The sequence below is a fragment of the Vavraia culicis genome, assembly GCF_000192795.1.
Source record: "Vavraia culicis subsp. floridensis unplaced genomic scaffold supercont1.71, whole genome shotgun sequence".
Taxonomy (NCBI): Eukaryota; Fungi; Microsporidia; family Pleistophoridae; genus Vavraia; species Vavraia culicis.
In genome coordinates this window covers 1-21,408 of record NW_007360674.1, presented here as the reverse complement: position 1 = coordinate 21,408, position 21,408 = coordinate 1, and the positions used below count along the sequence as shown (strand labels likewise).

The following is a 21,408-nucleotide window of genomic DNA, read 5'->3' as shown; positions in this document are numbered from 1 at the left end:
CCCACGAAGACGGGCTGTCACTAATGTGACTGATCAACGATGGGTGAGCAAAAAGCACCACGGATAGCACACAACTCAAAAAAGAAATAAAACCGGTCAAAAAATGCGATGCCAAGACTTTTTAATTTAACGGTAACTCTTCGTATACTTCGCACGTGCAGATGGTCCACCGGCCTTCTTTGGCTCTGATCTGCGAGGATCAGCCACAAGCGTAAATTTGTCAAACTTTATCAATCTATTCTGTATTTCCTGTTTTCTCTCTTCATCGACAAATTTACCATAGAACGCTACTACACCTTTTGCAATTGCCTGCCTCACTGCATAGACCTGTGAAACGTGCCCGCCTCCTCTAACACTTACGTTAACGCGCAGGTTCTCCAAATTCTCCTGACCAATGATCAGAATAAGCTCGTTGATCTTGTTGCGCATGAAGACATCCTGGACAAGAGCAAGACCGACATGGTTCACTGTGAGGGAGAACGGTGATTGTATGGGTACTGTGGTGGCGTGCGCCTTGGCATGCTTCTTTGTGCCGATTGTTTTCACTTCTTGCATTTTAATTTAGGGGCAAGCAAAAAATTTTTTATGAATGAACAGAGCTAGGCCAGTTCTACGTATCTACTGCAATTTAGATCATGGTTTTGTGCGTAAAGATGTGCTAATTCGGTCTGATTGTGATATGAATATGCACATTTGCTGCAATAAAGCATAAATCGTGGCTTGGTCTCCTTCTCACGTAAGGTTCACGAAAAATTTATTAATTTTTCGAGTCACGCCTAAATATCACCTCACAACACACAAACAGACTTACCTGGCACATTGAACGTTTACTAAGATTTTTACTGCCGATTTTACGAGGCTCTAAATCATTTCGAGGAATTGCTTTTACCACTATTATTGTATCGTACCTACTCCAATGTGATTCAGGTGAATGTACGCAGCAAATGGATTTGATCAAAGTCAACTTGCTAGAACTTGTACGGCCTCTGTGTGTTGCGTGGGATCGAACCGGTTGCCTCAAGATCGAGGAGTAATGACTTTTTGCGGTGGGTGCTAAAAAATGGCGTGGATCAAAGGTGCTGAGCTTCAAATCTGTTAGAACTTAGGCTGATGCAAGATTCATGGTAATTACCAGTACCAGAGTCTTCTCAGAAGGATTTACCAGTTGTCCTAGAATTCTAATATAATGTTGTGGCAGATGGGCCACTAGAGCAAATAGTGACGGGCTGGTGTTGGTCCATCAAATGGATTTTGTACGGAATAGATGCGTGTGCAGGATGGTGTTGAATAAAGCTGTTTAAAAAAGAAAAGCGTACGGTGAAGGACTGCCACGCATAAGGCATGGTACACTCGATCCCTGCGCTGGAAGTTCAACTCTAATAAACCACCATGAATCGGTTAAAAATAGCGAAGTTGCATGCAAATCGCTGGAGAGGGATGCATTCGGATGCACAGCAAAGGGAAGGCTGCCGACGTAGAAAAGGTGCTACGAGTTATAACTGAGCATGAGCACCAAAGCAGTGTTGCACAATAATGTGGGTGAAGGATAAAGTGAAGAATTGTACCACTGCTGGCCGTTTACAGAGAGTCAGTGTTTTGAACTGTTGTAGGGTAGAAAAAGCGGTTACTATAGCTCATTCTTACAGCACATAGCATTAGCGCTTTCTTGCTTGCAGACATGATGAGTTTTATCACCTATGCATTTTTGCAATACTTTTACTTCAAAATGATGGAAGAATTGATTTGTATGACCATTCGGTCCTTGCTCCATAAAAATACGCTCGTTCACCCCATGCTCCAGTTCCGACCAGCACAATAAAAAAATATTTTTTATCCTCCCCTAAAAATGAAACACAACAACGCCTTAGTGAGCAATCACTTCAACAAAGGCTCAATGAAATTCAAGACATGGTTCAACCAGCCAGCCAAAGGAGTGAAGCGCCGAAATACACGCCGTGAAAAGGCCAAAAAGCAGTATCCGATTCCTGTGAAGAAGCTTCTGCCCGTTGTTCGGCAGCCTACCCAGCGGTACAACTACAAAGTACGTTTGGGCAGAGGTTTTACCGAGCAGGAGATAGTCGGGGCCGGCGTCGAGTTGAGGTATGCGATGAGCGTTGGTGTGAAGATTGACAAGAGGAGGAAGGATAGGAACATGGAGACATACGAGAGAAATGTTGAGAGGTTGAAAGAGTATTTGGGACACGTGAAGGTGTACAAGAATGCGAAGGAGGCGAGAGAAGATAATGCTACGTCCTTCAGAGGCACCATTATGCCGGTTAAGAACGAAAAACCGGTCACCAAGTTTATCAACGTAGCTGATATAAACAGCTACGTCGAGGCATTCGAGAGATAAATAAAGCGTTATTGATTTTTACACGGTTGAAGGGGTACGCCCCTGTTATAGGCAGTCAACCACAACTGCCTTGGTATCTGTCACTGCACCTCTCGTCTCTGCCAAATACAGGGCTTTGTTCTAAAAGGTAGCTTATTTAGTGTTGATATGAAGAGTAGCGGTTTTAAACAGAAATATTGCGGACACTCTCAAATTAGGTTTGTTGCTCTGATTCGTAAAGGCAGTTTTTTAGCAAACATCGCTTGTGAGCAAATGAATAAACTTTTGGTAAAAAACTTTACTCGCAGGTTGTGCTTCTCAGGATCACTTCGCATGTCTGATTGCATTTTTTTTGCTTGTGTGATAAGCTTTTGGACACGTCTGCGGCTGCTGATATAGTTGACAGTTTTAAAAACGGAAGCGACAAAAAGAGGTGCTGAAAATGAACATTTCGGATTGTGGTAGAACTGGCTCGGCAGCACAAAGATGATATTGAATGAAACTATAGATGATATGAGCGGGTATCACAGAGCACCACGACAAACATAACGAATAGAACGGTAGAGCACCGGTATGAAAACGTTAAGCATTTCAAAAGTAAAATGATCGACTTATCTTCTATTTTGGATCTTGTATACGCGCAGGAAACGCTTCTGGAGCACCATAACAGAAAATATCAGTTTAAACGTCAAATGGTGGGATCAAATGCTGATAAAGAGATAAATTTCTAAAATAAAAAATTTTTGTACCTGTCACACTAAAATACATCAATTATCTGGTATTAAGATGTAAAACATGGATCTATTTGGATCCAATTGCCAATATTTCAGGTAAAATATGGCGTGTTCCAAATTAGCTTAAAAGCACCTAAAATGGTGAATTTTGATGACACAAAAGTATTTAAGGAAACGATGCGGTCTTCCCATGCATTTTTTCTGCGTATGTATCGCTTTCGTCAGCATTCGAGCCGCTAATCCTACTGTTTCCCCTGAGACCACGAAAAAAGCACAAAAATTGGCATGGAACATAGTAAACAGCCTACCAGGCTCAAAAGAAATGTTTAGTGGTCCTAAAGGACACTCTAATCCAGTTAATGTACCATCCATGACAACGGCCCGTCCGCAAAGCCATGTTGTCAATTCACCCAGATCCGACATATCATCGATACATGGATCACAGAACCACGTTGCTTGTCTTAGGAAAAGATGTGAGCAGCCGAAATCGAAATCCCACTCGCCTATACGCGTATGTGCGTCTAACAATGAACCAAAGCGGTTGGAATCAGGATTGCCCAACGTACCTCAATCAGATACCAATACTAAACCTACGAATTGCGGAAATTTGGCCGATGATATGCCTAAAACATCAGCATCTGAAGACAGTTTGGCGCATAAAATGGCTATGGGTCTTAAAAAGCACATCAGGTTGGAGTACAAGCACCTGTATGATAAACTATGGGGTGATGCATATTTTGCATTTAACTTTGATCAAATGCTCACTTGTGCTATGCGAAGCGCCATCATTTTTGATATTACCTATTTATTTATAACTGTTACCAAGGAGCACAAACACTTCCTGTCTGTCAACATGAACATACACCGTGTGCTGAAAAGTATAATGCTGCAACATGTTGATGGTATTTATGCGTTTCTTGCCGTGTTATCGGCACTTAAGCCTTTTCATCACATCGTGATGTGTCTACTTGAGATTTATGTTAGGATAAACGAGGAGGACAACAAGTCCGAGCGGCTGCTGATCGATGCAGTGCGGTCTTTGTTCAGGATGGTAAACGAGATCGATAGCACAGCAAATGATAACGTAAAAGAGGCAATCCTGCGAAAATACTTGATCAACCTGGCCGCGCTGTCCGCTGCATGGCCTTTCTCAATCGATGAAAGTGATTAAACGATGCTTTAAGTTCTTTTTAAACATGATACGTTCTTGCACTCAAAAATACACAGCTATGGTATTAATTGCAACACTTTTATCGTTCTACGAGATGAACGGTCTAAAACTGCTGAGTTGCAGACCATTTATGTTGATATATCTTGATTTGTTATAAAATTTATCTTCACCTCATTCCATACTCGCATATTTCTCTAATCTCCAAGATTTGGTGTAAAACCATTCATAACGTTAGAAAACGAACAATCATTTGATACGTAGGTTGTACCGCAATTTAAGGTTTCTAACAACCAACAGCGTTCTCTTTAAAGCACAACGATTGCTTGTTTTATACCTACTGCTGCATTTACTGATGGCTAATCGTATCGGTGATCGTCTACGTACTGCGACTGTTCAGCTGAAGTATCCGAACTTTTTTCGCTTGCATTTATTAGCTACCTGCTAACACATCTCACAGCCCAATCGAACACATTTTTCTGGTTCGCCGGGTTGACCATGGCCACAGGTCTAATAAACATAGCTGGTATCAAAAACATTTTCTCACTAGGAACATGGAAAACTGCAGTTTTACCTTTTACAGACCAAAAGATAAAAAATGTTTTCATATTTGGGAGGAAGTCTGGATAAGACAGGTTTTCTGGAAAGTGCTAAAATAGAAGAAAATTTTAAAAATCGAACTTTTGTGCATTGGTAATCAAAATTAGACGGTAGAAATAGAACAAAACACCGCGATGGCAAAGCTACGAATATCAGAGATGATATGCTTCTACAACCAAATCGATGCTATAAAAACGCGTAGAATGTACATTTCTATTTTATATAGCTGCCGCTTTCATCTACAAATTTACATCTATCCTGCCTTTCCTTCGACCTGTCACTTTCACTGTTGTACTTTTATGGCACGTAAAAACTTTGAATACGTGTAACGCGGTAAAAAAGGTGAACAGTGCAACAAGAACATGAAATGTAGCACAGTACAAAGGTATTATGCTATAAATATACAAGCCAAGCAATCTGTAGCTATTTTATCGCTGATTCTGCTAATAAAGATTGTTCGTCCCCGTGTAGAGCCGCAGCACGATGTAGAAGTGCCTGATTACAAGGTACTCCGTACTTTGATTGAAAATACGAACTGTTAGATTGAACCATGTTTTGTACGTGATAATATTAAACATAAATCCTGATTTTCCTTCAAATATCAAAACGTCACGTATATACCATATACGATATTTTATAGGAAATTTAAAGTATAAATACGTTAGATTTTTTACAGAGATGTTTCTATTTTGCGTTTTAGCGCGCTTTTTGTTCAACCATGTGTTTGAAAATTGTAATCAGCTGGAACTGCGCTCCTGTACAGACGCATCTCAGATACATGACGAGATAGAAGAACTAAGCAAGGAGCTCGGCCTCTTTAAGGATGTCCAGAAGAGTATGCTGGAGAGTGAGTATCGACTTATTCTGGATAGCGCCACAGACTTGTCTAGTATCGGATGGCAGACACTGTCATACATTCTGCTGTACAGAATAGCTGAAGTTCATACGTTTTACAAAATGCTCGAAGCTTTCAAAGAGAAATTTATGTTTAGCAGCTCGTTTGAGGAATTCTTCAAGGCATGCGATATCGAATACACGTTTTACTTGCGAATGCTTGTGGCATCTTACTCGTGCAAAGAACATTTTATGGAATTTGTTATCAGTCTATTTACGCTCCTGGGAATGGATAAAGTGGAAATTTTTGGGTTGAGAGAAGCCTTGATAGAATTCTATTACACCCTTTGTGTGTACATCCAGGCAGAGAAGTTGCCTTTACTGTCTACAGGTAGGTTCAGGATGTGTATACAAAGACTGAAGAAATATCGTACAATGTGCTTGACAAGGTGCAAGTTGCCATTTTGTCGCGAATTCTTTGATAGTACGAAATATAATGAAATTATTCAGAAGCTGCTTACCAAAGGTTCGTTGGATTAGTAACATTAAAGTAAGGGTTTATGGTCGACTTGTCTTTCGGACGTTTTCAGAAAGTTGTGGGTATTTGATTCACAATTGTTTTTATTATAATTACGCTTCTCTACCTTCTCGTGCAACATCACCCAGGAAAGCGCATTTTCATTTATTCTTTCATGGGAAAGCAGTCTTGCTAAAGCGTGTCTCGAGAAGATTTGCAAAAAACCGGTTAACAATCCGCCAACGAAAAAATGCCAATATTGCGGTGTAGCTCCATTTTAAATTTTCAGCTACAAGGTGGTATAAATTTGTATGATGGTGACCACAACATAACTAGAAAGAAAATGATCTTCTTACACTCATTTTCTGGGCAAATAGATAACTCGCCATGCAGTAAACAATCCTAACAATCTATTTCTTTGTGTCTGACAGGCGAGAAAGGTGACAAATTCCTGTAATCACACTTTACGAGCAACAAGATCAAGCACATACACTCTTAACTAGAAGATACGCACATAGCTTACATGTATAACTTCTCTAATCACATCTTTAGATCAGTGATGGATATGGCATCGGGACTTCAAGCATATCGCAAACTTTTAGCTTGTCTTAATTATAAGGTGCAGATTTAAGTAAGAACATAAACAAGCAAGGTAATCTGTTATGGCACTCTTCTCCTGCATTATCAAGAAACTGTGGAACGATTCTTCGTTATAAAAAATATTTTATGATCCCTGCCTAGCCAACAAAATGAGAATAGAAAAGTGCAGTTTTTGCTCGTCATCCATTTATCCTGGCCATGGTGTAACATTTGTGCGCAACGATTCCATGTTGTTCAGATTCTGTCGCTCAAAGTGCAACAAGGCGTTCAAGAGGAAATGGAATCCTCGCAAAACGAGATGGACGAAATCATACAGGCTGTACACTGGAAAGGAGGTGCACGGTGTGGGTGGAATGGAGAAAAAGAGAGAGGAGATCGGGAGATACAGACGAGATATTGTCAGTAACACGGTTAGTGCCATTCCTGTTATCGGCGAGATCGAGAGCGAGAGGCGTAAGCATTACATTTACGACAGGATCATGAGCATGAGAGAGAAAAACAAGGATATCGATATGAAGATCCTCAAGAAACATGGTCATTTGTTAGACGAGGCGAAGGAAAATAAAGAAAAGAAGAATGTGGAAGAGGGCGAAAACGTTCTAAACATGCAGCAATAGCTTCCCATATTAGAAAACTGAGTAAAGCATCTGATTATACAAGTTAGTCCGTTTATCAAGTCTTTGTCAGGTGGTGCCATTTATTCCGTATTTCATTATTTGGTGCTTGCTGAGCTCTCGCATGCCGGCCGGAAAATGGCCAGTAAGTATCAGGAAAATGTTTGTGAGTGAAAAGAATCAATCCGTGGTATTATTCAATTGTCTTATTGTCTTTCTCATGAAAGATTCTTTTTCTCACCATTGTGATAAATCTCTCCTTGTACGCCTTCGGATTTACGCTAGAGAACTCTTTTTTACAGAATAAACGGTTAAAATGATACTCCAGTGCTTTTCTCCAACTCCATTTCGTTAACAAATCAATAATTCCTATGAAATACACCTCTTTTATACCGCTGACATCGGCGGAGTAACCACGTATTAGACGATTTTCTGTATCAAAAAGACCATCTATTTCAGTATTCTCGCTATTTTCTGTGATATAATGGTAAACAATTCCTTTCTTTCTATCACTTCGTTCATTGTGCAGGTTTATCCACGACACATCACTACGTACTCCCCGTCTGTCTGGAGAAAAAGTGCTGGTTCCGCTTGCATCGGAGTAACTGCCATCGTAGCTACCATCGCTGAACGCTTCTTTGCCGGTGCCTGTCACACCCAGCAGCAAACTATAATCCATTATTTGGTTCTCCTCTAGGAACACCGCATCCTTTTCTATTTGTTCGATCATTTCCACCCTATCCTCTATGTAGACTCTTTTTTTGTTTCTTCTCCAATCTAAGTCCTTAAGCACCGTGCTATCGTTGCTCGTCCCCATCCTCTTGTAGAAGGAACCTTTCAAGTCGTAGAGTTGGTGAACATTCCGGGGTGGCAGGAAGTTGTTCATGATTATAAAGTAAATCTGCGTACGCTCGATCACTATTTTATAGCATCCATAGTAGATGCTGAGGAATGTCGTGTCATATTTTTTTATATGCTCTATATAGTTAGGAATGAGAGATAGAAGCGTGTTCTTTTCATGTTTTCTTATCGTTTTTACCAGAAAATTGAAATCTGGAGAGAAAAACAGAACACTGCCGCTCTTTCCCACCAAGTCAGACGAGTATATGTAATCATCCCTGGTGAAGAGATCCCCAACTTTTCTTAAGCAACGTATTTCATTGAAGATATTTGACTTGTAGGAACACATCCTGATAGACCTGTTATTGGCGTGGAACGAGACCGTGTGGCTGGTAGCCCTAGCCGAGCTGACACAGCTGCTGTCATCGCCAATGGCAGTAACATGCTTGGCATCGTTGCCGCCGGCACACATTATTACACCATTATTTTTCTCACCACCGCTACTTAACTCCACCTTGTCTTCACCTACATTTTCATCGTACGCATTTACCTCCTTTTTGTCCATCTCTTCGTTTTGTACGTCCCTCTTCTGCCGCTCTCTCTTGCCAATCTTTCTTAAACCTTGTATGATGGTTTTAATTATCTCACGTTTTTTACCAGAAGACATTGGAGAGGATAAACGACCCTTTTTTACAACAAAGTATAAATTTAAATACAGAAGACCAATAAACAAGGAGTGAACAAAGGAGAGCGCACTCGTATCAGCAGGACAATACGACATGCATACAAAAATATTAAAATTTAGATCAATTTTGACCAAAATTTATTCCGTATGTGCACGGTGCGTATCAATAAATAGACTCCTATCAAAATTGCAATCTCAATGCTTGTCACGAGCTGTACCTCAGAACAATCTTTCGTGGCGTTTAAGTACCTTCTTTGAGAGCATTCTACTCTTCATTCAGGATTTTGTGAATGGATACCGAAGGACCAGGATGCCCACCAAGGTCAAGCAAATGAACATCGGAAATGACATGAAGAAAAAGCGGTACAAAACAATTGAGAGCCTGTAAAAAGCGTTAAACAAAGATTTAACTCCAATACGTCAAAAAAATCACTCCAAACATACATGAGGTGAACAAATACCCTACTCACAATAAAATCGCTAAAAACCTTTTACTCAACCACAGCCTCGGTGGCTAACCCTTTGAAACTGCCTACCACCACATGCGACAGCCTAAAGACACGCCTATTCGCATCCTTTGCAGAAACAGTTGGCTCTATTCGCACTCTAACCTTGCTAGGCGGGTTTTTCATTCCATGTTTAAACATTTCCTTGTTCAACTCTGGTGAAATTACCACGTCTGCTTCCGTCTTGTAGTATTTTAGGACAAATTTTTTGATTCGCTTCATAGCTTGCCTTGTTTTCCACCTCCACGAATCATTCTTGGTTAATTTACGGATGTTCAACGTCAGTTCAAGCGGCTTGTAGTCCTTTATGATGGTCATTTATATTAAGGGCAAAATTTTTCAAAACTAAAATTTTTTGCTTTGGGGTTGGCGACAGTTTGGCCAATCCAAACAATTTTCAACCAATGAAATTCAAAATCAGGAACATTTACACGAGCGAAAGCACTTAGCAAAATACACCATCAAGCTGTTCGAGCGGTGACCTATTCTGGAATTACAGCATATTTCAAGAATGCATGCATAGTAAAATGCTACTACAAGAAATGTCTTATACGGTTGAATATTTGTAATAAAACCGTATGCCAGCAAATTAACTGTTCTGGTAACGATTAACGGCTAAGTAATCCCTGGAAGAAAGTTAAAAATACCAGAAAACATTTTTAGTTAAGTTTATTGCCCTAGTAATAGGCCGATCAGGGAAGAAGGGCCTTTTACACATTTTTCTATAAGCACGTTTATATTCATTTCTACACTGCCTTAAAATGTTTATCGCCTTTTCATGTTAGCAGAAATAAATCATTGGCTCGTGGCAGCCCGAGTCTTTTCCTTCAAGTTTTGTGATTGCAACTATTAAATGGTATTACTATGAAATAAACACGTAGACGTTGTTATGATTGATGCTGTCTTTGATTTAAATATGGGAAAATAACTGCTTTATAGTCATTATTAACTTATTTGTGTTCTTATTTCGCTATGGTATAGGAATGGTTCAGTGTTAAGCGTAAGTTCAAGTAACAAATTCATATTTTTGCGATTGTCATGAGTAAATATTATTTTTGTGTATATCGGTGAGCAGGCTTTTGATAAGAAGCTCATATTAAGAGCCTGAAGTAAATTGAACATAGTAATATAGAATAGAACCTCTTATCGGTTACAAAGGATCCAAATGCAAGCTCCTCGCTGCATACATGTCTTTCAGATCGCTAAACACGGCAGCTTATCTAAACATGTTCAAGAAAGCAATAGCGATACTATTGGCGAAAAGAAAAAGTACTTCATTCAAATACGCTTCACTAACTGAACTAAGCCTCTTCACGATATTCCTCGTGCAATGCATATCTAAAACTACACAGCAAATTAATGATGTCTGCCATCCACCCCTGGAAATGCAGAAAAAATACCAAAGGATCAATTCGCTCCTTGTGGAGATAAAGGCAAAGCTGGAAAAGCTTCAGGCACATTCGAACAACTTAAAACTATTCAATGTAAAGATCAAGGCACTGAATGAAGCGTTTAGAGAGTGCAATTCAATAATTGAGAATGACAAAAAGGAGAATGAAACAAACTCTGTGGAAGAAGAAATGGAAGAATTCGATGATATGAGCGAGTACGAATATAACACGAGCGTTACGCCCGATAACAACAATGCCTTGTGTAATCCGATGTATGATAACACGGATCAAACAGCATCTTTTATTGCAGAAAGTGAACCGATAGTGAAGAAACGTACCCTCCAGTCCATTCTCCTTTACGCATCATCCCTTCTTTCTAAGGATCAGAAAACGCAGCAAAATCTCAAGAAAATTGTGAATTTGCTTCATGAGCAGAAGGAGGTGAGCCTTAACAACATAGTGACAGCATGTGGAATTCCTAAGTACAGGGCAGTCGATATCCTTGGGAAGTTGAGTGGTGCGCAACGACCGCTTGTCAGTAAGAGGTATGATAAAGAGTTTTTCTATACCTTGGTTGATGATGAGTAGCGCGTCGCATGCCATTATGAAGTGAAGCACATATCGAAATCACAGGTCTTGTGAATTTCGAATGTTTTAACTAAATTGCTGTAATTTTCCACTAATTATGTTAATTTGAAATCAAATGGCATCTTTTGGCAACAAATTCCTGTTTGACACGATCTATCCATTGCTATTGCATTTTAGGTACAATATTGTCCTTTTAAATGACTCGTTATGTACGTACTGGTGATTTGATACGCGTCATCCAAACAATGCAATGAAATCTTCTCTTTTCGAATTCTATTCGGATAGCATAACCAGAAGAAGGCATGTTTATACCCACAGTGTTGGAACACACAAAAATGTTGGTTTATTGCTTTACTTTAATTAATGAACATTTCATGGTTTGATTGTACCAGCTTTAACTGATTTGTAATTGATAATTTTACTTGAGTTTGTCGCTGTGCGCAACGTCATGCAAAATATGACATCGTTCTTCTTCTGTTCAAGTTACGATTTTTATTCTGTGTGAATACCTCACTTAACGTTAATGTAAAGAGACAACGGTTTTTGCATCAGTAACTCGTTCACGGCACAATATTTGTGTAAAAAAGCGATCAGAATAAAACCAGGCATATTACGTCAAAACCTCTTAATATACGTTGATATTTGCAAATTAAAAGTTAATTTGCACCAAACAGAAGAAGTACGCTATCTAGAGATGGTATGTGTGCGCGTTATAGAGAACAAATTGTGGAGTTGCAAGGTTTTGGATGGTATGTCGTACATTAAAAAAAGAAATATCTAACATGATATTGCAGTTGCTTTGCCAATGCTAACTAATATCTCATTGTGTTTGCTAGTAAAGCCTTCATTAAACCTATTTTGAGTGGCAGGCTTGTTGGCTTTGACATCAGTGCTCGTTCTGGAAAACTGCTCAGAGGCTCCGATTATATCAGGAATCGGACGTGAACCTGATACCGTATGGGCTAGAAGATGTTTCTCTTATTGCAGTTTGCTTTTGTAACACCAGAGTTTGCAGTTCCTGAAGAACTGATTTGACAGATTAGCATGAACCATCTCTGGTGACCGGGTTCAAATTATTCCACATGAGGAAAGCTTGATCAATACATGCTTGATAACGAAGTGTACACTGATAATAATACACGAATCCAAGCGGAAATGGCTGATTTTGATGTCTTATGGACATGCTGGATTCTCGGATTGAGACCCTTGGGAAAAACCGTCAACAGGTGTTATGATGCAGCTGTTTTATATGTAATGATTGAAAATAGGTACTTTATGTAGTGCTGATGCAAAAAATAAAAGTTATGAATGAGTGGCCCGCAAAATGCGTGTGGAACATGTGTTCACCGTAAAGCATATCAGGGAGTGTTACTCACCTATATACCTGTGATTATATGTTAACAACAAACGTAACCTGTTTTATTAGCAGTCTTGGAAGTCCCAAATTAATTACCATATGATTACCGAATTTGTACTTTTAAAATAATATTCTCACTATGAATGGATGCAATCCGCGTTTACCCATTTCAATGTCTCTAATACCGATTAAACAGCTTTATTACAAATTGAATCACAATTTAATGCGGAAAATTGATTTAATTGCTGGCACAAACCCATTTTGAACTTGTAGCAAAAGCAGAGAAGATCCTGTTTGTTCGTATTACTGCCTGCTTCATTACGTAAGCACGTTTCATGGCGGTTGTATGCACAGTAATGTCATCTAAAAAGCAAAGAAGGTGCAAGAAACATACTTTCACTCATATTCCAATTCAAGCCTTTATTCTTTTGATGGAAAATGTTCGAAGAACCGAAGTTTTAACCAGTGATTTTGTGAGATGTGGCAAATCGTATTTAATTTGCATTACAATGTATTAATTTTTGGTGATATATGATGTTGTTGCTGTACTAAAGGATATTCTGTTCTATAACTTTAGAATTGTTTCTCTCCTTCAATTTCTTTATGTCCTTCCGTGAGTATTTTACCTCCGTGCTCCTTTTTCAAAATACATTTACCTATTTTTCAGTTGCCCTTCACGATTCTACGTGCTATTATTCAAAACAGACTGCAGTATTGTAAATAACGTACGAAACAACGCATCGAGTCCTCTCTAAAAACAATATGAATTATTAATTTTCTATTAAAGGCATATTGATTTATTATAATAGTTTATAAGCGCTTTTTTCTTCTCTCTCATGCTCGCCTACTTTTTAGCATGCTTATGCGCTCCATCAGATCACGATGACAGTAATTACGAGCTAGAGGCACGAAATGAAGTATCCCCCGACCATTATAAAGACAGCATTGGGTCGGTGACAGATGATTCTAACGGTACATATGGCACAACAACGTTTCGGCCGCGCAGCAAATCTTGTGGACACACGAGTTTTTTAGACAGATTGTTGCGTAAACAGAATCGCAACAGCTACACCGAACTATGTGATTCAGAGAATCATGTAAGGAATGAAGTGGCTAAATGTGCCGGTTTGGATTGTCAAAAAAAATTAAACCAAAAAGTGATGAGCCGGTGGTGGGACAGCTTTACCAAGGTGTCTGCAGAGGCATCTGATTTTGAGCACTGCCTGAATGGACAAGCGCTTCGATCAAATGGTTTGAAGCTTAAAAGGATAGTTTTAGACACAGAAAAAAATGCTCCAGTTGTTGAAATCAATCTCACCATTAACAAGGACATGCTAACGGGGCAAATGTACAGCGTGTACGAGGTGAGCAATAACATCGACCCCATTGCTTCCAACGAAAATAATTCTTCCTACTTAAACCACTACAAAACGGATGAGAGGGAGCGTATCATACCAACCCTCACAAGAAGGCTGAGCTTGAATAGAAAACACCGCGTTCGAAAAAATACGATCAAATCTGAAATTGCCATACCAGAAGAAGGCGCTATTGGGGAAGCTGTGAAATACAGGGAGAGATTGAATAAAAATCTGGAAATACCCGAGTATTTTTTCGCACAATCAGCAAATACGGGGAGGATACGAAAAAAAGATACAATCAGGAAAAGATGCGGATCATTTCTACACTCAGCGAGTAGTCTAAGTGCGGGTAGAATTGACCAAAGTTATAGAACAGGAACGACCAATATCAGAGCTCAAGCACGGGCGTTTTATGACCGAATAGATCTGGAGAAAAAGAGAAAACTGAAGATTTATCCTGGACATAGTGTTGAGCTATACAGAATGCAAATGAAACTAAATATAAAAGAAATCCAGTCCCTTCACACTAGTGATTTGCTACAATTACTTGGTTTGTCCGAAAAGACCGAACAACCTATCGCTAGGAACACAACGTTTTTCTTGGATTTGATCCTGTTTTTAGTGAAGTATGATAATATAGGATGTAAAGTCGGATATAGCACATACTCTGCTACAATCAAAAAAAGGTTTAAGAAAGAGCTGCAGAACAAAATTTTTATGTGCAGGAACCACTGTGATTGGCAACTGTTACGATTGATGGAACAGCTATACACACTCAAAAGAAAGTGCTCGGCATTTCTCAATAATGACATAGAATTGAAATTAGAACAATCAATAGAATACCATGACACCAGGAGGACTAACTTAGATCTAGAAACCTTTAAACTCCATATGTGCGAATTATTGAAGAAAATTACGAATATTTTCAGCTCATTAGACCTAACTTTCAGGGATATGTTCAATAATTTGGACCATCTGCAACATTTGATCGATAATTCAATATTAGACATTCAGGATAGAATGTTCGTAAGAACACCATTTGAATCAACTATAGCAGAGCTTTCTGATATTGCTGGCAAAACAGATGATGCGTTAACACGTATCTTAAGGGAAAACATGCAGAACGTTCTATTTAGAGAGCCTGTTGGGATATCTGCACCCAAATTTAGAAGCAACAGCGCGCGAAACTCTCTCTTACAGGACAATGACTGTGCTGAACCATTTTCGGAGCCTTTTAAGATAAACAGAACGGAGTTTGCAAAGAATATGATTGATCTGCTGCATTTGAAACCAGAAGAAGAGAAAGGTTTTATGCTTCATTATGAAAAAGATTTCCAGGACATTCTTGGCGAAACGTTTGAAATCGGAAATGAGATGATTAGATTGTCAGCTTACGCATTCTTAAGTGCTTCGTTCCTTGAGCATGTGGCATGTCGTTTCGCTAATATATTAAGCGGGTAAAGGTTCTGTCGACTCGAGAATTACTATCAGAGTAAGTAAAGTTAACTAATCAATTTCTATAGAATGCATGTTTCTATGTTTACACATAACTGATATTCCATTTTCTATCGATCAATCGGATATGAATGCTGAATGCAAGGCCCCATTTCGCTAAAAGCATGAAAACTTTCTTTGTATAATATCTGTACGATCCTTTATACCTAAAAATGAATTTCTACAGAAATACTCTTTGCACAACATCAACAAAGTAGGACTCAATCTTAACAAAAGAATCTCTCAACGTTACCGCAGTACGATGTTCAAATCATAGTGCAAAAGATGTTGTCATCATGTGATTAAAAATGTATCCGCCCAAACGATAAAGATACTCCCGTAACATGGTTAAGGTAAAACGAAAATATCGAACATGTTGTTCTCCTGATACCATACGGACTTCACGCGATACGATAAATGGCAAATTGTTCACAAATTATTCGAACAACTGGTATTTTTAAATAAAACGCTTAAATTGATGGTAATTTGCTTGACTGATCAAACGTAGCGTGAACGATCTCACATTTTTCAGCAAATAATACCAAAAATTTATGATTAAAAGTATTTTGAAAACAACACATCAATTTGATCGTAGAATTTGGGCAATCACAAAAGGTAGAGAAATGAACAAAAAAGATTATTAACTATAATGAGCAGTATAATTGAGAGTATTGTAGTTGAAATGGTGCCATACGCCTGATGGTTTATCGGGGCGGGTGCCGGTAGTCTGAGAATAAACTTTTGTTACAACAGGACCCGTTGACATCCTTGATAATAGGTAAATCTTTGGTATTCTGTAGCAGAGGTGTTGGTACAGAAAAGGTGTTAAATGCTTTTCCTTTCATAACCAATATATTTGCGAAAGATAATGCCGGTAATTCTATGAGTTTACAACAAGCGACCATTCCTAAATGTACGGTGCATTCAAATAGCACCAAGTAGATTTTATTGTCTTGCGAGCCGTTCGGCAAACATTTACTAAAAAGAAAAAGAGATAATTAAACCATATCAAGCCTTTTTGCTCAACAATTTGAGAATGCTGCTCATCCATCGTTGATCAGTCACATTAGTGACAGCCCGTCTTCGTAGGTATCGCCAGCACCGTGGGTACGAGCGCCCGCCATCTGCCCATGCTCGTCTTAATTCGCTCCGCAACAAAGTCGCCCACGAAAACTATGGCGATGTCCGGCCTGACGACCAGTTCCTCAAACAGTTGCTCTAGCTGCTCATCACTTGTGGTCGGAGTGACCATGTGAAAATTCGGATTTTTCTTGTCAAACACCAGGCCCGTCATCTGGAAGCCCTTCACCATCCCCTCGTCCGCTATCAGGCCAACCAGCGTTCTCTCCTTCATCGAATATGTCATCGGGGCACGAAAATTGTGCTGCAAATATGGGCCACATGAAACGAAGTATCAGGTAGGACCGAGCAGGGATTTGTGCAGTTCTGCAAAAACATTTTTATTATATTCTATGAGCAGAAGATCCATGCCCGTGTTCTGCACTCATTCATTGTTTGTGAACAGCATGGAAGAACACCACGCGGTCTGCACTCATTCATTGTTTGTGAACAGCATGGAAGAACACCACGTGCGCTGCAACTCATCAACTGCCCGATTGTATTGCTGTGCACTCCACCTCCTTATCACACGTGCTCAGCCAGTACTTGTGCAGCATCAGAAAGCTGAGGAACAAAAAGATGTGAAAAACGAACAAGCCGTCCAAGTAGCCTTCACACACGAAGCAGATGACGTTGTTGCCCACGAAGAGTACGAGGACCGACATGGCAAGAAACAGCACGGAAATGAAGAGATTGCCGAATGACCACACCTCTGCCCTGCTGCTTACCAGTTTGAACAGCTGCACGAAGACAAACAGAAGAACAAGGAAGAGATTGAAAATGAAGTTGAGGAACACGAGAACGGTGTTGTTCAGGAAGAGCAGGAAGAAAATCAGGCTTGCAGCGAAGTACGCGACGGCAAGCACGCGCACGATGGCATACGAGTGTATGAGGTTGAGCGCGGTGCAGAATATGCACAGTAGGATGAGAGTGAATGTGCCAGCGTTGATCAGCGACAGCTGAACGGTGAGTATCAGTCTGGACTTGAACAGCTCGAGCACCAGAACGAACTCGAGCACAAGGTGTGCAAGATAAATATCGCATATGAGCATCAGCTCATCCCTGGCGTATGCTATGTACTTTTTCCTTATGTTTACGTGGAGACGCACCAGCGACATGATGAGCACCATCAGAAGAACGAGTGTGCACAGAGAGTGTAGTCGGTAGTCCATGATCATGTAGTTCCGGGCAGGGTAGTATGCGGGCTTGTCGATGTACCGGCAGTATGGCAGGTTGATCTGCGAACACGTGTGGTCCAAATTGGCGATGTCCATGCAATGGGCAAGGCCGTTTGTTTATTTCTGGATGGTGATAAATTAGCGGTTCGTGATTGTGCCGTGTGGAATATCCGCGTTGCCGGCCCGTGGCGGCTCTTCTGCGCTGTTCTCTCATTTTGCTGCGGATTCTCCGTTTTCTCGTTGCTGTCGCAAAAATGCACGTGCCGCATTGACCAAACGTGCGATTTGTCCAATTCACGGGCGTTCGTCTTTCTTCGGAGTGCTGAAGGTACATTTTTAAATTCAGCGGCGTGCCCCACCGTTTTTTACGATGATAATAGCGAAGCTGAGGTCGCCTCAGAAACGGCCATTGCTGATGAAGGCCTCCGTTGTGCGTGTCCCGCAGTCCGGTGTTCACGTCTTTATCGCATGCATTAGGAACAACGAGGCGTGCAGAGTGCCCAGGCACCTTAAACGAGTGAACAAGATAGGCGATGGAAGCGCGCTGGTGCTTTATGGAATGGGGGAGTTGAGCGGCTTCATAGTTGTTGATGTTCCGGCTGACTACCCAGCAAGTCGTGATGAGCATGCTGTTTACAACAAGATGTGGCCGTGCTACTACCATCCTGTGCGTGAAGAGAAGGTGGATGAAGAGTATGTTAGCAGCTGTTACACGAGGATGCTGAGCGAGATGAGGGGGAGCAAAGCGGATAGAGAAGTGCAGGCTGGCAGGGAGGATTGTGGTACGGGGTGCAGAGCGGTGCAAGGCGATGCGCACGAAAAAAGCGATACGAGCGTAGATCATGGAGGAGCAGGTGCGAAGGATTGTACCAGGCCGGCCAGTCAGCCTGCTAAGGACGGTGGAACAGCATGTGCATGCATCTGCTTGATAGCAAATCCTGCAAACAGGCGGATATTGGCGGTGGAGAGGGACAGGGATGACATCCTTAGCCACGGCATCCTCAGCGCCGTCACGGCTGTTTCGCAGCTGCAGATTGACTACCTGTGCACGGGACTGGACGCGTTTGTTCTGAACGAGCCCTGCTTGTCGTGCAGCATGGCGTTTGTGCACGGCAGAATACGGCGCGTGTTCTACGTGCATGACGGCACGGGCACGTACAGCAAGCTGCGAATCCACGGGTTCAAACGATTCAACCACAGATACGCCGTCTACAAGCTGTCCGAGTAGCGGCACAGCGGTTTGTTCCTCACCCGTCGTATCAAAGCTGCCGCTGTTTCCCACACTCTGCTGTGTTTCACTTCTTATGGCAGATTCTGCAGGTGCAACCGCTCCCTGCTCGTAAAACAGAATATTTGCGGCATTGTGATCAATAAATTTGTTCTTGTGCTGTGAACATCTTTACGCAGCAGGCGACACGCGCACTGATCGCTGTGCTGAACTGTTCGTCCGTTCTATCGATGCGCAGTTAGCGCAGCAATTCCGTTCGATCTGCTGCCAATCGCTTTGTTTGGCTGAGATGTCCCGTCTCAGTTACCTGCACAGCACATTGATCCGGACCGGCACAGCTGCTGCCAGCCAGCATGTCCGGGCCAATCAGCGCCGAAACACAGGACGTGTCGGATTATAAAAGCTGCACATCACAGCTCTGTATGACAACAGTGCACAAATTTGCATTCATACCGCTGTACCTCTTCTCATCCCTCGTGTCCACGCTTCTCAACAAGCACATCACCACAACCTTGGAGTTCCATCCCACGTTTCTTCTTCTGCTGATGCAGTCGGTGATAATCGTTGCCCTTCTGATGCTCCTCAAGACCATCAATGTGTGCACATTTGTCCTGGAACTGCGTCACATGTTCTACTGGATACCCTCGGCTGTCTCGATGGTGCTCATGATATTTTCGGGATTGCGTGCGCTCTCGCATCTCTCCATCTCGATGTTTACCCTGTTCAAGAACTACTCGGTGATTGTGATCGCTGTTCTTGAGCTGCTGCTCCTTGGCAGGACCATCTCACGGCTCTCCGTTCTGTGCTTCGCGATGATGATCGTGAGCGGAATGCTTGTGGATTACAGCGAGACAAGGGTTGATCGTGTGGGGTACGCCTGGATATGCACCAACGTTGTGGCAAGCGCGGTGTACGTGATTGTCCTGCGGATGACCATCGTTCATCATATCCGTGCGAGACAGAGAGAGGCAGAGAAAAATACGCGCCGTGGAGACAAGAAGGATGCCGTGGCGCACAGTCCGCACGACCATGGCAGAAAATGCTATGTGGACGATGAAGGCATCGCCGCGACAGATCGGGCTGGCAAGGAACTCCTGAGAAGGATGTTGCGTGTCGTGACCAGCGACGAGACAGGTGATGCTATGCATCCCGATACACGTGAAATGCCAAGCGGTGCGGTATGCACAACTCGCAACGGTGGCACATGCACAGCGCCCGTGATCGTATTTTGTAACGAGGCGGCCAGGAAGGTAAGGAACAACAGAATAGGCGATTATGTGCGGATGTTCGAGGGGCTCGATGGCAGCCAATCAGAGCACACGTCTCCAGATGGTGGTGCCGGCAAGAATGCACAGGCCGTAGATGCGCACGGCAACAGAGAAACGAAGAAAAGGGACTTTACACCAAGAAAAAAGGGCAAGCAGAACCAGCCAAACGACTTTGAAAGCCTTATGTATTCGCAGATCCTCTCTATTCCCTTCCTCTTTCTGCTCTCCCTCCTCTTCGATAACTATGCATCGATTTCATCCTTTAAGCGTGTTCTCGAGAATGACGTTCTTTCCTCGCCGGACTACATGGACACGCTCCTTCTGAACATGGAGAAGGTGACCGACCTAGCAGTCGTGCACAACATTCTCATCATTAAGGCATTCATCGGCGATCTCCTCGAGCTGAGCGGCTCGGCGTACTTCGATGACAGGGTTTTTCTCTTTATTGCATTGTCAGGGCTATCTGTGTTCTTTGTCGCCCTGTCGACCGTTTGGTGCCTGCGCTCTCTTTCATCCACCACGCTGAGCATGATGGGAGCCACCAACAAAATCGTTGTTGGCATGTCGGGAGTTTTCCTGGGAGAGCGAATCGGGGTGCTGAAGGCGATGAGCATCGTTGTGGGTGGGATGGCAAGCATTTTGTACGTAGAGACCATCAGAAAGGAATGACCAGTGGCAGAATGCCTGGTTATGCATTTTTATTTTTTTAAATAGAGCAGAGCATAGCATTGTTGGTTAAATCGGGGAGAGGAAGGCTGTGAACAGTTGATGCGGAAGCGGTATGCCAATCCATGACCGGTACAAGTACCGAAGTGTATGAAGGACTGCGTCTCTGTGATTTACCGAGTGAGGTATTATTACAGGTTAGCATGGCTATTTTAGCGTATGCCGTGCACACATCACAGCTTTGAGGTGAACAGTGGAGTAGAAAGACGGACGAAACACGAAGAAATGCCTGCTTTCATGTAATGCGAAAGCGTAATGGCTGGTACTACCG

The 21,408-nt window shown here is 41.7% G+C and overlaps 13 protein-coding genes across 13 annotated transcripts; 8 read left to right on the top strand and 5 right to left on the bottom strand.

The window, feature by feature from the left end:
• Nucleotides 1–104: 104 nt before the first annotated feature.
• VCUG_02528 (uncharacterized protein) lies at nucleotides 105–651 on the bottom strand. Its single transcript, XM_008077344.1, has one exon. The coding sequence runs from the start codon at nucleotides 553–555 to the stop codon at nucleotides 127–129; it is 429 nt and encodes a 142-aa protein (XP_008075535.1). The 5' UTR covers nucleotides 556–651; the 3' UTR covers nucleotides 105–126.
• Nucleotides 652–1,694: 1,043 nt separating this feature from the next.
• Nucleotides 1,695–2,365, top strand: VCUG_02527 (uncharacterized protein). The gene has a single exon (XM_008077343.1). It carries the CDS (start codon nucleotides 1,847–1,849, stop codon nucleotides 2,351–2,353), a length of 507 nt encoding a protein of 168 aa, XP_008075534.1. The 5' UTR covers nucleotides 1,695–1,846; the 3' UTR covers nucleotides 2,354–2,365.
• Nucleotides 2,366–3,256: 891 nt separating this feature from the next.
• VCUG_02526 (uncharacterized protein) lies at nucleotides 3,257–4,237 on the top strand (the record flags this gene model as incomplete). The annotated part of the gene is made up of 1 exon (XM_008077342.1): nucleotides 3,257–4,237. One exon carries the CDS (start codon nucleotides 3,257–3,259, stop codon nucleotides 4,235–4,237), a length of 981 nt encoding a protein of 326 aa, XP_008075533.1.
• Nucleotides 4,238–5,512: 1,275 nt separating this feature from the next.
• VCUG_02525 (uncharacterized protein) lies at nucleotides 5,513–6,235 on the top strand (the record flags this gene model as incomplete). The annotated part of the gene is made up of 1 exon (XM_008077341.1): nucleotides 5,513–6,235. One exon carries the CDS (start codon nucleotides 5,513–5,515, stop codon nucleotides 6,206–6,208), a length of 696 nt encoding a protein of 231 aa, XP_008075532.1. The 3' UTR covers nucleotides 6,209–6,235.
• Nucleotides 6,236–6,928: 693 nt separating this feature from the next.
• Nucleotides 6,929–7,725, top strand: VCUG_02524 (uncharacterized protein). The gene has a single exon (XM_008077340.1). The coding sequence runs from the start codon at nucleotides 6,935–6,937 to the stop codon at nucleotides 7,400–7,402; it is 468 nt and encodes a 155-aa protein (XP_008075531.1). The 5' UTR covers nucleotides 6,929–6,934; the 3' UTR covers nucleotides 7,403–7,725.
• On the bottom strand, nucleotides 7,593–9,020 carry VCUG_02523 (uncharacterized protein; the record flags this gene model as incomplete). Its single annotated transcript, XM_008077339.1, has 1 exon — nucleotides 7,593–9,020. The coding sequence occupies one exon, from the start codon at nucleotides 9,018–9,020 to the stop codon at nucleotides 7,593–7,595; it is 1,428 nt and encodes a 475-aa protein (XP_008075530.1).
• A 381-nt stretch (nucleotides 9,021–9,401) lies between these two features.
• VCUG_02522 (uncharacterized protein) lies at nucleotides 9,402–9,763 on the bottom strand. The gene has a single exon (XM_008077338.1). The coding sequence runs from the start codon at nucleotides 9,746–9,748 to the stop codon at nucleotides 9,416–9,418; it is 333 nt and encodes a 110-aa protein (XP_008075529.1). The 5' UTR covers nucleotides 9,749–9,763; the 3' UTR covers nucleotides 9,402–9,415.
• Nucleotides 9,764–10,617: 854 nt separating this feature from the next.
• VCUG_02521 (uncharacterized protein) lies at nucleotides 10,618–11,504 on the top strand (the record flags this gene model as incomplete). The annotated part of the gene is made up of 1 exon (XM_008077337.1): nucleotides 10,618–11,504. One exon carries the CDS (start codon nucleotides 10,618–10,620, stop codon nucleotides 11,407–11,409), a length of 792 nt encoding a protein of 263 aa, XP_008075528.1. The 3' UTR covers nucleotides 11,410–11,504.
• A 2,098-nt stretch (nucleotides 11,505–13,602) lies between these two features.
• On the top strand, nucleotides 13,603–15,585 carry VCUG_02520 (uncharacterized protein; the record flags this gene model as incomplete). Its single annotated transcript, XM_008077336.1, has 1 exon — nucleotides 13,603–15,585. One exon carries the CDS (start codon nucleotides 13,603–13,605, stop codon nucleotides 15,583–15,585), a length of 1,983 nt encoding a protein of 660 aa, XP_008075527.1.
• Nucleotides 15,586–16,216: 631 nt separating this feature from the next.
• VCUG_02519 (uncharacterized protein) lies at nucleotides 16,217–16,972 on the bottom strand (the record flags this gene model as incomplete). Its single annotated transcript, XM_008077335.1, has 1 exon — nucleotides 16,217–16,972. The coding sequence occupies one exon, from the start codon at nucleotides 16,970–16,972 to the stop codon at nucleotides 16,685–16,687; it is 288 nt and encodes a 95-aa protein (XP_008075526.1). The 3' UTR covers nucleotides 16,217–16,684.
• Nucleotides 16,973–17,222: 250 nt separating this feature from the next.
• On the bottom strand, nucleotides 17,223–18,011 carry VCUG_02518 (uncharacterized protein; the record flags this gene model as incomplete). Its single annotated transcript, XM_008077334.1, has 1 exon — nucleotides 17,223–18,011. One exon carries the CDS (start codon nucleotides 18,009–18,011, stop codon nucleotides 17,223–17,225), a length of 789 nt encoding a protein of 262 aa, XP_008075525.1.
• VCUG_02517 (uncharacterized protein) lies at nucleotides 17,995–19,367 on the top strand. The gene has a single exon (XM_008077333.1). The coding sequence runs from the start codon at nucleotides 18,286–18,288 to the stop codon at nucleotides 19,141–19,143; it is 858 nt and encodes a 285-aa protein (XP_008075524.1). The 5' UTR covers nucleotides 17,995–18,285; the 3' UTR covers nucleotides 19,144–19,367.
• Nucleotides 19,368–19,496: 129 nt separating this feature from the next.
• Nucleotides 19,497–21,408, top strand: VCUG_02516 (uncharacterized protein; the record flags this gene model as incomplete). Its single annotated transcript, XM_008077332.1, has 1 exon — nucleotides 19,497–21,408. The coding sequence occupies one exon, from the start codon at nucleotides 19,497–19,499 to the stop codon at nucleotides 21,078–21,080; it is 1,584 nt and encodes a 527-aa protein (XP_008075523.1). The 3' UTR covers nucleotides 21,081–21,408.

What these genes read in the sequence shown, in the direction of transcription:
- VCUG_02522 (XM_008077338.1), bottom strand. Translation starts at nt 9,748, where the DNA reads ATGACCATCATAAAGGACTACAAGCCGCTTGAACTGACGTTGAACATC.
- VCUG_02524 (XM_008077340.1), top strand. Translation starts at nt 6,935, where the DNA reads ATGAGAATAGAAAAGTGCAGTTTTTGCTCGTCATCCATTTATCCTGGC.
- VCUG_02527 (XM_008077343.1), top strand. Translation starts at nt 1,847, where the DNA reads ATGAAACACAACAACGCCTTAGTGAGCAATCACTTCAACAAAGGCTCA.
- VCUG_02517 (XM_008077333.1), top strand. Translation starts at nt 18,286, where the DNA reads ATGATAATAGCGAAGCTGAGGTCGCCTCAGAAACGGCCATTGCTGATG.
- VCUG_02528 (XM_008077344.1), bottom strand. Translation starts at nt 555, where the DNA reads ATGCAAGAAGTGAAAACAATCGGCACAAAGAAGCATGCCAAGGCGCAC.